Source organism: Haliotis cracherodii, unplaced genomic scaffold, assembly GCF_022045235.1.
Source record: "Haliotis cracherodii isolate W230 unplaced genomic scaffold, xgHalCrac1.p SCAF_44, whole genome shotgun sequence".
NCBI classification, from domain to species: domain Eukaryota; kingdom Metazoa; phylum Mollusca; class Gastropoda; order Lepetellida; family Haliotidae; genus Haliotis; species Haliotis cracherodii.
The window spans coordinates 653,660-669,328 of NW_027266302.1; the positions used below are offsets into that span (position 1 = coordinate 653,660).

Here is a 15,669-nt window from a genome sequence, read left to right on the forward strand (position 1 = left end):
TGAATTATGAAATACAAAATCAATGACATACAATGAATACCACTGAAATAGAATCTAGTGGAAAAGATGGTGAAAATAATGTACAGTTAAACATTGTTAACACAGAATTATCTAGACAATCATAAATATCAAGAATCAGAAATGTTTTGGAGTGCAGGCAGAGTGTTAACAATGATTCTACCGAGACCATAAGTTTTCGTCATCGGAAACAATATAATATTGACATAATCAATTGTGAGTCAACAAAGATTCACTGGTGTTATTTTTTCAAAATGTCATATATCACTTCATTTACAAAGAGAGTAAAGTTGGAAATATATACAAAATAAGATACCCTACAAGCAGAACCTCATTTAATGGCATCAATAGAAAGTGAATATATTATTATATTCAAAGTTAGTGCATTTGAAGAGCAGGAAGAGTCTTCCAATTATACCACAGCATGCCAGCTTGTGAGAGGAAAGCTCAAAGTATGAAGAAAGGTTGTAGACATTTATCCTTTAGATGAACACATGACTTTTCGAAAAATTAGCAGGCTTTTGGGCTCCTTGAGATCAGCTCCTGTGGTATTTGAATCTAAGGATGCCCAATTCTTTTAACATTAGTATTAAGTAAAGTACTCTTTGACTGTCATGCTTAATTTCAAACACAGCATGGGCATTGCACCAACCATAGCACAGGGATTGAACTCACAGCCGGCTGAGGCAAACATGTTCCTTAGAGCTTTAGGAAAGTGCAACTAGTGTATTGTATTACACACCTGCTATAGCTCTGTTGATGGCAGCATGAAGGGCATCATTTGGCCTGTTGAGGGTGTCGTCCAGGATGCTGACAGAGTAGTGAGGGTGTAGGTGGCGCTGCTGTAGGGCATGCCAGCTCCGGTCTTCCTGGTAGGCATCCTCTCGTGATGGAGTCACACGGACACTGCATAGAGTGAGTGAGTTGGATTTTATGCCACTTTTAACAATATTCCAGCAATATCACATCAGGGCACTTCAGAAATGGGCTTCACACATTGCACCCATGTGGGGAATTGAACCCAGGCCTTCAGTGTGACGAGCGAATGCTTCAACCACACCACCCAACACTGCATAGACAATAATCAAGTTAGTTCAAACTAATTTTACCTTTGTGCAATTTATATATGAACATCAGTTGTTGTAACCTGTGAGTGGCCCACTGCAAGTTGCATTACTGGGAACCCATTAGACAAACTATCAGTGTTTTAATTTAGGAACTGCTATTGTAGTAAAGTTACCTTGAAACACTTGGGGGTGGTAGTGGAGGTTGAGTGACAGTAGACTGTTGGCTGTCTCCTCTCAGAAACATCTCTAGAAGGTGGGTATTTTGACCACTTCCTCGAACTACACAAACATACACAAATCATTCAATGTCTACAATCATCCTTGTTCCAAGGAATATAGCAGATTTTAAGCACTTAACTTTCTGAATTTTTTACCAAGGGCAGGTAACTCTGACCTGCAATCCCCTGACAGTACAAACTGCACTTCACACATCATCACATGATTGCAGGTCAATCTATACTAAAAGGAACTTTTTTGTGGCCGTAACATTTGGCCCTGAATCTATGATTAATGACTTCAAGATATAAACAAAGAGATATTTTAACTTAATATAGCATACATATTTCTCCGACCTACTGACCTGGTGTTGAGTTGCTATAGGCAGAAGGTGTGTGAGAGAAATCTCCCTGATCCCGTGGCCTTGTGATGGTGATGAGAGGAACATGCTGCGAAGCTTGCCCTGATGTCACTGTCGGTGCCACAGACTCCACACCTTCAGGAGAAGACTGGTTGGAGATTCGACCTCGAAGGTTGAGAATCCTCTCCCGATCTTGATGTAAAGCTCGCAGTCTTTCTGTGAACCTCTCCCGCAAAGCAGTGATCCTACGATCCAGTTCTGTCACTTGTCTTTCTAACCTTATTGTAAGGGAGGTTAAATCTTCCCGTCGAGAACCATCGGTAGGAAGATCTTGAGTGATTCTGGAAAGAACACTTGAAGTGGTGTGAGACGGGTTGTTGTTTTGATCACTATCTTCCAATACATTTCCAATATCACTATGTCCTGCAGCTTCACCAGCTGACTCCGCCCCAGCTGCCGGCTCAGTCTCCTCCACCAAGCCTTCCACACTCTCCATCACCGAGTCCTGCTCAGCCATAGCTTCATCCTCATCACGTGGCGAATCCTCAATGCCTGCCCGATTAACCGGGCGCCGAGCATCTTCACTGAGACCAATTACATCTGTGCCCTGGTCAGAGCACTCTGGAAGCTCCATAGTTCCGCTGGTCTGACTAGTGCCATCTGTGGTGAGGGTCCTCTCCTGGCTGCGGGAACTGGAGTTACGAGAAGACTGAGAAGTTTGATCGGCAGTGGATTCGGATGAATTGCGATTTTGTTGAAACATCATCATATTAAGGAGCCTACTAGTGGAGGCCACGCTGGGCCGACTTCTGGGGATAACAAGTCCCGTTGAAGTGGGCACGGGGGTTGGCAAGGACCAGGTTGTCTGATGACCTGTTGTAGAAGAACTGCTAGTTGTTACTGGCTGGCTGTTGTTGTTCACTATGCTGGGGTTCAGTGTTCTACATATTGCACAAGGGGGATGGGAAGAAGAGTAGGAGGAAGGGGTTGTGTTTGTCTCAGTCATTCGGCTTGTGCGAGGGACTTCACGGAACGCACTGCCGGTAGGTCTTGAGCGAAGTCGGTTTAAAGAAGACACATAAGGGGAAGACACAATACTATTAGGTCCTGAGACTGGTCTTAAGGAGCTTGAAGATAAGTGTTCAAATCTTAGACCAGATCTCAGATTAGCACCAAAACTCAATGTTCGAGGGCCAGCTCCAGATGTAGGGGGATTGGAATCTGAACTACCACTCCTTCTCAGATTCATCCAGTTACTACCACCAGAGCTTCTAATAGAGTTCACAGACATGGCACTGCTGCCCCGCGAGTATTCATTGGGAAATAATGGAGGACGTAGAGCACTAGCACTAGTAGTAGGTCGCACTAACAGGGGCCGTTGAGCACCAACTTCAGCCATCTCAGACAGCTGTGGAGGAGTTGTTGCCCCTGGTGTTCCTGATCGCAAGTCCATGTCCTCCTCTTCAACAGAGGGCCATACTCTGGGCGGCGGACTCCACGTCCCAGGCTGTAGACTGTGCAGTGTTGTGAACCTCCGCAGCTCGTGAAGGGGATACGGGTTGTTTCTTCTTCTACTGGAAATGCTGGATACGATGTCCCGAGCGTGCCTGGTGGTTTCTGTGATAGAGGAGGCATAGTTTCCTGCCCGCCGGAGTCTCTGCTCAACCTGTGAGGAATAGTGCCTCCCAAGTAGGGAGTTGCTCTCTGTGGAAGAAGAAGTCTGGCTCCCATCGGAGTTTTCAACTTCCATGCTGCCATCTGGAATGACATAAAGAAATCCATTGTTTCTATAGTGTATCAAAACAATGCAATGTATCCTCCAGGTATTTCTTTCTCCAAGCAGAAGCTACACTTCTACTTCTCACACTTTATAAGAACAGTTTGAAAGAGCGTAATGGATATTATACACACCAAAAGATGTCAAAGTACATTCAAACATTGTGTTACTTGTTTACCTTCATCCCCCCTGTTGGCATTACGTAGCCTTTCCTGCTGGTAGTCATGGAAACGCTGAATAACCTGCTGATACCGCCTCCTGTTGGCATATTGCTGAAGTCTGTTTGGATGTGGACCATTTGTTTCACTGCAGAACAAGTTTCACCATTAATAGTTCATACTGTTTCTTGAAATCATTTTCTAAAACATAATAAAACTGTCTTAAACCAAAAATCAAATAGTTTCCAATTATAAATCTAGAAACATGTCATTCAGCAATCAAAAAAAAATACACTATCAGGATATGAGAGTGAGTGAGTGAATATGGTTTTACGCCTTTTTTAGCTATATTCCAGCAATGTCATGGCGGGGGACACCAGAAATGGGCTTCACACATTGTACCCATGTGGGGAATCGAACCCGGGCGAACGTTCAACCACTAGGTTACCCCACCGCCCCTATCAGGATATGATGATGCTATTCCATCTTTGGCACATGCAGTCATGGAGATCCCTCATTACATCTAAATGCAACAATTGTTGGGCTATGTTCAACTATGGAAGTAACAATAGGTCTTCAGCAACCCATGCTTACCATAAAAGATGACTATGCTTGTCGTAAGAGGCGACTAATGGGATTGGGTGGTCAGGCTCACTGACTTGGTTGATGCATGTCATCATATCCCAATTGTGTGGATCAATGCTCATGACATCAATCACTGGACTGTCTGGTTCAGACTGGATTATTTACAGACCACCGTCATATAGCTGGAATACTGCTGAGTGCGGCGTTGCACAACAAACAAACAAACAATCATCTTAGCCCCATGATCGCATTGTGGAACGAGACCCTGAACCCCATTTTTGTCCAAAGACTAAATGGGTACTGGGTGCTTACAAGGTGAGATACAGTGATTGTTTATTGGTCGATACATATTTACAGGCTGACATGAGATAGCTGTAACATGGCTGACCGCAGCATACAAGAGTTACCCCTCCCTACAGTCTTACTTGATGTGCAGGACATTGGCTGGCTCCTCTCGGTGCACGGTGGTGTTGTTTGCAATGCCTGTATACAGGTAGTGTCCAAGGGGATCAAACCGAAGCCATCTGCAAACACAAGTAGTCAATAAGCTTAGGCAAGGATCATGGTGTATATTAAGTTAAAAACATGAAACGAGGTATTGCAATGTGTGAACTGATATTTCTAACTGTCTACCATATTTCATGATAAGCACCTTGCTCCAATATGAAAACAAGGCTGCAGCCTTAGTTATTTTCATATATTGAAGTATTCAGAAGCCTACAAGGGAGTGCGTAGGTTCAAGCTCGGGCCTCTTATGCACACTGAGGTATATTTAGCACCTGTTCTTGTTTTCTAACTTTTCCACTGATTCACAGTAATACATCAGATTTAGATTTTAATGGACAATGTACAGCATTCAACAAAACCAATGTCAGCAAGATTGCTATATCTAAGCAAATGGTGACTTGACCTGTTGATTTAAAGAACTCGTTTGGGCCATTTACTGTTTAGACATTTGGTGTGCAATTGAAAATTTTATTTAAAAATAACATTCTTTATCCATCAACTTTCTCTTAAAGTACATGTCATTCTCCTTTAGTTAACTAAAAGGCAGATTAAACTAACCGACTACCATACTAATGTGACCTTCATTACACCCACCTTATTCTTTCAAATTCATAGTTTGTCCTGGAGAATGCGAACGGCTCCGGTTGGCTCCAGTCCCAGAAGTACACAGTGTTGCCAGTAGCAAACACCAGCACATGGTCCATGGGGTGGAATGCTAGAGAGGCTATCACCCCATTGGTTGGAGAATGCCAGACCTCACTGCCCCCTCCCTGAAACACAACACACACACTGGTCAGCAGTGACATTTGGTGAATTCAAATTAAACTACTCAAAAGAAGTTGAGAACACCCAATTCTTTCATATTATGAGGCTATAGAAAATCGGTCATAGATATCTCATTATAGTTTCTAATGGTCAAAAGAGGTTTGTTTCACAGTACAAAACACCACACCAAGGCCTTTGCTACAATACAATCATAACTCCCAACTCCCATAACTCCTTAATGTAACCTAAATGGTATAAACTGTGCTGGGCCACTGCTTTGCTGAAAGGATATTTCAGGATCAAAATGATTTTGTTTCTTTCCAAGGGTGAATAACATCAAACTCATGGTACATGTAAACAGTTTTTCAAATCATCTGCCTTGGTTTGTTTTCTATACTTACATGCAGGTCCCAGATTCGGACCTCTCCCCCCAGACAGCCTGACGCCAGAATCTCATTGGAAGAGGGGTGGAAGGCTACACACCAGGGTGTCCTGGGATGGCCGGTGAGCACATGGGTACACTTCCCAGATGTGATGTCTGTCACACGCACAGTGTGGTCACCGTGAGTAGATGCCACTTTGGTGCTGAAACAAAACAGAAACTTTATCACACACCTGATTACACTCTGCTGAACCTGACCTTGTTCCTTGAGGTTTTCTGCTTTATGTTTCAATCTAGTGTCTCCCTGAATTATAAATTTGTATCATATGTCTTACAGACAGCTTGACTTTCATCCTGAATTTTAAACAATGTACATATTAACACAGAAATATTAAATAAACTGTGTTTAACATGATGCACTATGAGCTAAAGTTATGTCTGCTTAGTGTGACAGAAATGCCCAAGTCATTTGTGTGTACCACTTTGGTGAAACCCATGAGCTGACACACCAAGAATAATAGATAGGTGAATCAGGGATTGGAACCCACATCTGGGAATCAGCATCATATCATAATTATGATGATATAGGTAATCTGTAGTCACCTGTTCATGATAAGATATCAAGACTAGCATTTCCACCTGATCCAGGTGAGTCTGACCACCTAAACCAATTGAATTGTCTACTTCGCCCAGCAACAGACTTATTAAAGCTATTGATAGACAGGTTCAACAAGCTTTTAACTCTAATAGTAATTCTCTTTTAGTTTTCCTAACTGAAACATGTTTTTGTATTACACATTTGCATAAGAGATCCAGTGTGAGTATTGTGCCTTTACATTATGCCGCTGACCACAGATGTATATCACATAGACACACAGTATATGTTCAACATCACAACCAACATATTTCCAGTTCAAGCTCTACACAGGATGAATCACAAGCATCTTAACTTTTCCTGCATTGAATTTCAGATTTAGTCTTAATCCTGCACACAGGATGCACCATTCTTCCATCAACAAAACCTTGCAAAATACACACCAATCAGGACCAGAGTTGGAAACTATTAGGGAACTTGAGGTGTCATCAAGTGTTATTTGAATCTACAGGTCATCTAAATTACTTACTGTTTAACATTAAAGTTATGACAAGGACCCATTGACATGCATGCTTAATTTCTTCTCCTGTATGACCCTTCAGTTCAAGTATCAACTCCACCATTAGAAATACCTCTCATTCTATTCAGGGTTAGAAACTAACAGTTTTCGGCCACTAGTCCTTATAATGATAACATATAGCAAAGCCCTTAAAAAGGGCAAATTTCTACTAGTCCTTATGATACCTTTACCATTGGGCACTTTGGCAAGGACTATAGGACTAGTGCCAATTTCTAACGCTGCTATTGTATGTGTTATACAGTAAACTACGGTTATAACGAACACAAAGGGACCACTAATTTTGGTTCGTTATAACCGTAGTTCGCTATAAGCATATATACAGCTTATATACAACAAATGGCCGTGACTAAAAAATAAGTTCCTTATATCAGTCCGTTCCTTATAAGCGTGTTCGTTATAACCGTAGTTTACTGTATAATACTTCCTCTTGACAAGATTGTGTGCAGAAATATTTTTATACAGTTATCAGGGATATACTCCATTAAAACTCTGCACTTAATTACCATCAGATAACATTGATAATTGATCCTGAAAACTGCTTACGGGGTATCTACAAATACATGAAAAATGTCAAAAACCCAATAGCATAACCTGATAACACTGTGTTATTATCCAATGTATCCTTTTCAACTTGCGTACCTATATTTCATTAGATATTTATTTACTGAAGGAATGCAGGCATCACACATACATGAACTGTAGTCTACTGCTGTGAATAATGCAAAAACTAGGCATTATATTCCGTTATGATTAATTGAATATCTATATATATATATTACTCATAAGTCATTAAGGGTAGAATAATTTCACATATTCATTTCAACATCTCGAGCATCCTCATCCTCAATTGGGTCAACTGAAGGCATATGATGTCACACTCATTGTTGTGAAAAATATGATATGATAACATCCATTGTCCACAATGTCAGTTTGTTTACAGTTCGTCATCTGAACAATTGGCTGCTTTCAGTAATGTTTGTCTGTTGGGTTTACATTTCATAATTTTTTACTTCATTTTGTCTCCTAAAATGTTATTGAGTAATACATGGAACAACCAATGCTTGAATGATTGCTGTAAGTCCCTCGCCATGGCTCAGGATTATCACCATTCATACAATTGAAACAGATAATCAGTAATTCCTCATAGCTCGTTGGTTATTCTGAGTATGTCACAGTTGTAAGTATATATGACATGTAACACTGGGGCAGCACATGAACAGATGCAAACAAGAAGTCGCCTGAAACAGCATATAAGCAGAATTATTAAACAAAGGTCTCCGGATGGGTGTAAAAATTCCCAATAAACTGGACCCCAGGGCGTATGACACCCCCTCTGGATCCAGTGCTTAAACATAGTTAAAACACAATGTTAAAAGTTTCAGGGTTCACCTCATTAAATTTTTATTATACCGGCAGCAAAAATCAAGCCCCCCCTCCCTCCTCCAATTTCAAACACTGCTTATGTCATTTCTCCCATCTTTTACTGCATGACACCATTAACTTTATTAACATCATCACCGTTATTGGATGTTGGGCAGGCTTGTCTTACTTTTCACACGGTCATGACAAATCAAAAGCAGATAACATATCTCTCTCCAATTCCTCCTGGCTTAATCAGTGTTAATGACACAGACAGACAAATTATCCCAATCTCGTCTTAATGTCTCCCGATTTCACCCAGAAGGATCAACAGGTCCTTGCCCCCAACTATCACAATGCTACAGTGAATAGGAATAGAGGTCATACCAGATGTCAGCCTCTCAATACGACACCTCAAAGCTGTCACTGTATCATTTGAATCCTTAAATTAAATCTTGTCACCCCAATATTACATTTCGGTAGGATAGGATCAGTTTCACAAAATTCTACAGATAATGCTCAGTTGGATAGAAGTTCTTTTGATAAAATCTTCACATTTCTTATTAACCATGTATATGTTACCATGGTTACACAACTACTGATATGCTGAGTTTCTCGAGCATACAGCAATAGTGAAGGAGGAAGCTTAACGCCACTTATAACAGTATTCCAGTTATATCCCAGCGTATCAGCATGATGTGGGAGGAAAGCAGGATGCAGGTCTGAGACATTTACAACTTTGGTGAAACCCACAAGCAAGAGTATGGTACTGACAAACCATGACCCATTATCAGGAAGAACTCAGATTCGAACTCACATTGATAGGTTTCTGATATTCCGAAGACATCAATAGTGTCAACAGTGAAAATAAAGACAATACCGGTCAATGTAAGCCATAACTGTTCTCAAGGCATCATTTTCAGAAGAGTTTAGGGTTGATGTATGGACTTATATCAGCTATGCTTACAAGAATAAAAGAATTTGTTTTAGACCCTGGCATTTTACTTGTGGCAAATATGTGTACTGCAAAAGCTATTTCAATGTAATGACAAGGAAAACTTTCCTGACATTTAAGCAATATTTTGGGGCACAAACTGGTATGATAAACAAGTCAACATGATACAATATTTCTTCTTATATGTGTCAACCCTGACTGTGCAATACTCAGCTGAAGAGGTTACAAAGGAGAACCAAGCCTGTATTCATACAGGTGTGTGACCAGTTACTGCTGAGTACACACAACAATGCCTGGACAGTCTCTCACACCCTGGACATGTCCCCCATCAAAAGCTTGACCTGACCTCTGACCCACTGCTTGGACAGGGAAGGCCATCTGTTGCTAAGCCCCCCTCAACATCCTGTTATAATGATGCTTACAGTAATCAGTATGGTTGTACACAGCTTGAAGCAACATTCCAGTCACATCACGACAAGGGACACCAAGAATGGATCTCACACATTGTTTTGTTAGTTTGTTTGTTGTTTAAAGCCACACTCAGCAATATTTCTGCTCTATGACGGCGATCTGTAAATAATTGACTCTGGACCAAACAATCCAGTGATGGACATCAAGAGCATTGATCTACACAAATGGGATACGATGACATGCATCAACCAACTAAGTTAGTCGCTAGCTGCCTCTTACATAAAGTCAAGTATGGGTTGCCGAAGACCAATTCTAACACAGATCTTCACAGGTCACTTGTACATGTACCGTGATAGTATGTGGCACCTTTAATTATGCATTACAATTTACACATACTGTGTACCTGTATATTTAAACATGCTAAATAGCAGAGAACCGAATATGCATAATTTCATGAATGAACTATTGCTGGGATGCTACCCTAAATATGCTCAAACAAGTTTCTCAATGGTTAAGCTACAAAACTGACTGACGAAACAGAGTGTTAACTATGCCAAACATTCCTACATGTAGTGGAGTGTAACATAATATAGAGTAGCACAGAGACATGGTAGGTGTAAGGATTGCTACAGTGACTGTACAGGGATTAATCCAGTCCACACAGCAATGTGGTGGTAGTTAACCATGATACAACATATAGGTATGTTTGCACTTAACAATGAGCCAAGTGCCCCCCATCCCTGCTGCCATCAATTAATCAATATGACTACTACACTGTAAGTATAGGCCTGAGGCTACTTCTCGGACAGATACAACTGACAAGTTCACTGTGACATAGGTCAATGACCTAGGATCCTTCAACATAGGACACTCACCTATAGTTATTTTCAGATAAGTATTATCATGTTAATCTCCAGTGTTTCTTTCAAATCTATATTGGTGTTGTTATCTACATGTCTTATGAGTCAAATGTTTTCCATTTGGAAAGTCCCAAGATAAAATGATTTACCCTTAATATTGAATAGTCAATTGTCTGAACTGAAACTGCAATACTCAGCCTACCTTTATCATTTTTATAATAATTTACAAAATTAAAAAGCAACACTTACAGTGAAATATTTTCAAATTTGTTTTCAATGACCCCAGTAATGTTTGTCTTAAATTGCTGTTTAAATGTCAAATAATGCCTTTATAAGGTATAAGGAAGAAGTAAACTGGGTTTTGGCTTAATCAGTTATATTATTGTTTAACTCAAGAATACAGAAACAAAATAAACAAAAACTGAAATTGCTAGTTTCATCATCAATACTGCAATCATGACAAAACATGATCCTACACAATGTGTATTAATCCCCATTATCAGAATCCCGGCCATATCATGCCATGTATTGATTCTGCAATTCCCAGCTGTCCATAATACCCTGTATCTCATGTAATAGACAGAAGCACCATGGCTTGTGTTGTTGACCCTGTCACACATGCTGCCACAGTGATGATGAAACCACTACTAAGTGGACAATAAAAAAAATAATTCTTAAAATGCTGCTATAGGTGACTTTTTTGTCTCCATCCAAGTGCTTGACACAAAGTACAAACACAATACCTGCAACTGCTTGATTAGCCCATTATGGAAATGCTTGTATTGTTTTCATTGGTCAATCACTCAACAAAAAAACAATATTGTGTGTTGGCACCATTTAAGATTTTGTTGCCCCTTCGCATGTTCTTGTGTTGTGATCCTCCATTCAAGCTGACAACACTGATACATTTCCAAGCTCCTCTTTTGTGCATTATTCACTGCGGTACTGAGTTCATGTAAAAGGTGCCTGTATTCGATCAGTAAAGAAATACCACACATAAGCTGAAATGGCCACATGTAATGGGTAATTACATTAAGTTATGATGCTGTTAATGTTATACGATTGGATTTCTTCCCTTTTTTCATATTTGTATCCAAGCAACTCAAAATTAAGTGGGTTTTCGTGACTAATTTTGGAATCTTACGAAGTCACGCAGCTGATAATGACTGTAACAGTTGCACAGGGGAGGGGTTTGCATTGATTACAATAGACCATAAAACCTATACGAATCTAAATGTGTCGTGCAATGGAATATTCCTTCATGTCTTCATGAAAACATTTGTACACCGTGATCATGAAGATTTCTGGCAATACTGCAGAACACACAAGTCAACATGCGAATGATGGTATCTAGTAATGGCTGAAATACTTCATCATCCCTCTCTTCATCTTGATGATATGCTGGACAAGCGCACTGATCCACCTCAATCTGAAGGTGGGAGGTTTGCTTTCAATATCCCTTGGACTCCATTTCCCCGTTCAAAGATAAATTGGACAAAATAAATGGTTCTAACTTAATGCTTACAGAAATCCCACAAAAAATCTACTTTAACTACATAACACTGAATTAAAAAGCAATATGGCAAATTGTCAGTCATAGGAACACTAAATCATTTTCAAAAAAAAGAAAAACTATTTCAAACATGATAAAGGTCATCATCACATTTAGTTTCACCTTATTTTTCCTAAACCAGAATGATCACTTTATACATTTTATTAACTCCTTCGTCTCGCCAGGACATACTGAACAATCCCCATGCTTCACCATTAGTATGATTACACGACAACCGGAATTCTTTCCCAGTGAAGAAAACTCCTATCTTGCTTCAATGCTTGCTAGGTTATTAAGAGGCATTAACCCACAGGCTCCTAATCAACCCAAACAACTCTTAATTTGTGCAAAGGCTAGACATGGAACAGCGTGTGTTAGACAGAGAGTTGTGCATAGCCTCAGGCTGATGACAGCTAACCGTCAGAGGAGGCTGACCGCTGACCACCACCGAGAGGACTGGCCTTGATCGTGTTAAAGTGACCGAGCCACAATAGAATTTCTATGAAAGCAGAAAAGGCAGAAGTTCACAGAACCACAATACCTGAATGCATGAACTTTTCAAATCCTGTGGGAAAATGTCATTATTTTTCGTGGAAAATTTAGTGATCAGATTCATTCTTTATATAAAAAGACAAAACTCCCACTTCTAGGTGAAAAACAGATGTTAAAAACATGACCACAAAAATGATAGAACTTCATTTTGATATATCAGCACACGTATATAGCATCACACTACTTGTTTATCATATGATAAATATTCCACAGACTGGATAGAATATAATCACTGCTAATGATATTCTGACAAGAATATGTGATACACAGAGATTCAAACATCATCATTAGCATATCCATATCTGGTTCAGAAGCTGATAACAGTGAACAGTAACACATCGAAAGTTTGACACTTGCGTCGTGCTTATCAAAATCCTTACATCACATCACTACTGTTTGATATGAAAAAAATTAACATCATGATCTCATGCCAATATCATGTCTATGACAACACATAGTCTGCCTTTCAGAAACACTAAACCAGGCAATAGTCATGATGATAATGTTAAGGCATTTACTTGATCATGTTTATCAATCAGTGGACTTTGCAACACAGTGTCATGCTTGGTTGACTGAGCGCAGTTTTTCAACTTCAATCATGATCAAAGAAAGGGCTTCGCACAACGTACCAAAGTTAGGACTCAAAATTGGATCTTTCCGATATAGCACACAAACTCTTGCTACAACCACTGCGGCAGATTTGACAAACAATAAATATCTAAAATAACTCTCATTTGGCTAGGTATGAACAATGTCAAACTTAAACTATGGTAAGTCTATGGTAAGTCTATGTTAAGTATAAGAGTTATGATCATCATAACGCTACAATCGCTTAGCGGAACAGGCCCTGGGTTTGATTTGGTCTTCCAACATCCATCACTGTCTGTAAGAGATGAGTAATTTGGACTGATTACATGTCACTATGCCCTGGGCCCCGTTCCACAAAGTGATCTTAGCGCTAAGATGATCGTAACTCCCATACTATAACACAGGCTTACCACAATCATAGCACTAAGATCACTTTGTGGAACGGGCCCCTGGTGATATAGAATCATTTGTTCATGTTTTCTGACTTTATAGTTTCCATGGGCCAATCTAAATCTTCATCTCCAGGTCACACACTGTAACCATACAATGCTATAATTCTGGATTGACACTAAACTTACAGGTGACAGACCACCAAATTCTCTAAGAAGTATGTAGAGAAACTAGAACTTACCCATCCGGACTGAAGTCCATAAGGAAAGTAGCTCGAGGTAATCCTGAGAGCTCACAAGCCTGGAAACAAAGGGAAATTAATTGATTTTCTTTAGGTTTCAAGGTCTATTCTTTCCTTATAACATATCTTAAAATGAAGATACTAGTTACTATAGGTATGCCTAGGGGTTCCTTGATTCAAATACTGTAGGAGCAAACATCAAGGAGCACAGGACCCCTCTTATTTTCAAACACCGAAATTGGATGTAAAAATATATTCAACTCTGAAACTCGTTTTCCTGAGCTTAATGATTATATATATCTTATTTTAATTATTCAACAAGTGCCACTGGCCATAAAAAAATAGTTCACATAACTGTCAAAACAGAAGCTACAAAACTGTCTTTCAAATCAGGAATTCAATACAGGGATAGAAGTTTTGGAATCCCTAATCTATTAATGATTGTAGTTTATCTTAAATTTGAGTAGTTTTCTTTGACCTTTACCCTTATTTCAAACTGGCACAGAAATCAATCCCTCTAAGACATATGGTGAGGTGAAATGGGGTTTAAAGTCGCGTCCAAGATTATTGCACTTATATAGCGATGTGCATGTACGTGTGTCTCTATGACATAAACAAGAGGCATTTCTAGTCAATATAGACAACACAAACATCACTGCCTAAACAGCGATAAAACACAGGCAACACACTGACAACACACAGAAAAGACAGACCTCACACAGGCAAATACCAGCACCATAGAGACAACACATTGGCAACACACAACAGACAGAAAAGACAGACCTCACACAGGCACCATACCAGCACCATACAGACAACACATTGGCAACACACAGGCAACACTGACAACACACAGAAAAGACAGACCTCACACAGGCACCATACCAGCACCATACAGACAACACATTGGCAACGCACAGGAAACACACAACAGACAGGCCATAACACAGGCAACACACAAGATAACACACAGACTATATATACCTGGTTCTTGGTGAGAGTAGATGTCCGGTCTTCCACCAGCGTCCCAAGGTTTTCACCCCCACTGGCTTTAGACTTCCTCTTGGAACATCCATGCTCCCGGCTTTGTAGAAACTGGATGACATTCATGTTTCCTTCACCTGGACCAAAACAGCAGTCCATTTTACAAAGCTTTTCGAAAAACTCCACCAATATTGCAGTAGGACCACGAGGAAAAGACTACACATTATACCATGTGGGGAATAAGCTCCAAGTCTAGGTATGAATGGCGTCTGCCATAAAGTTATTGAGACATGGGAACACGCCATGAACTGATATTTGTCTGTGCGTCATGATTCCCATATGTGACTCCAAGTTTAACAAGTTCAATTTCACATTTTCAATTTTACAGCACAGCAGTCGATGATTTTAGACTCTAGTCTGAAGCCCTGAGTCTACCAGCAGTAGAAAATAGCATTTTTAGTCCAATAGTCCATATAATGATAACAGTTAAAAAAAAACTTAAAAAGGGCACATTTCTACTAGTCCTTATGATACCTTAACTATTGGACAATTGGCAAGGACTACAGGACTAGTGCCAATTTCTAACGCTGCCTCGTAATATTCACTCACTCACTCAGGTTTAGCAATATAAGCTTCGGAGCTGCTAATTCTAGAACACATGCCAAGAGTAAAAAATACTGAAAATAATGCACAAAATACAAGTTTGGGTGAGTAGGATCAAAAGTATTTGGCACAGACAGGGAGTTAATAAGATCAGTCAGGGTTT

General features: G+C 40.0%; 1 protein-coding gene across 2 annotated transcripts in view; it reads right to left on the bottom strand.

Moving 5' to 3' along the window:
* The window catches only part of LOC139441754 (activating molecule in BECN1-regulated autophagy protein 1-like), a 31,418-nt gene that overhangs the window by 10,297 nt on the left and 5,452 nt on the right, over positions 1-15,669 (bottom strand). For both annotated transcript variants that reach the window (XM_071222532.1, XM_071222531.1), the window contains exons 3-11: positions 14,904-15,040; positions 13,920-13,978; positions 5,856-6,039; positions 5,284-5,459; positions 4,608-4,706; positions 3,618-3,745; positions 1,666-3,420; positions 1,259-1,364; positions 761-924 (exon numbers count right to left, since the gene is read on the bottom strand). In XM_071222532.1, coding sequence (XP_071078633.1) covers positions 761-924; positions 1,259-1,364; positions 1,666-3,420; positions 3,618-3,745; positions 4,608-4,706; positions 5,284-5,459; positions 5,856-6,039; positions 13,920-13,978; positions 14,904-15,029 — 2,797 coding nt within the window. In that variant the 5' untranslated portion in view covers positions 15,030-15,040. The remainder of the gene's footprint in view (positions 1-760; positions 925-1,258; positions 1,365-1,665; positions 3,421-3,617; positions 3,746-4,607; positions 4,707-5,283; positions 5,460-5,855; positions 6,040-13,919; positions 13,979-14,903; positions 15,041-15,669) is intronic.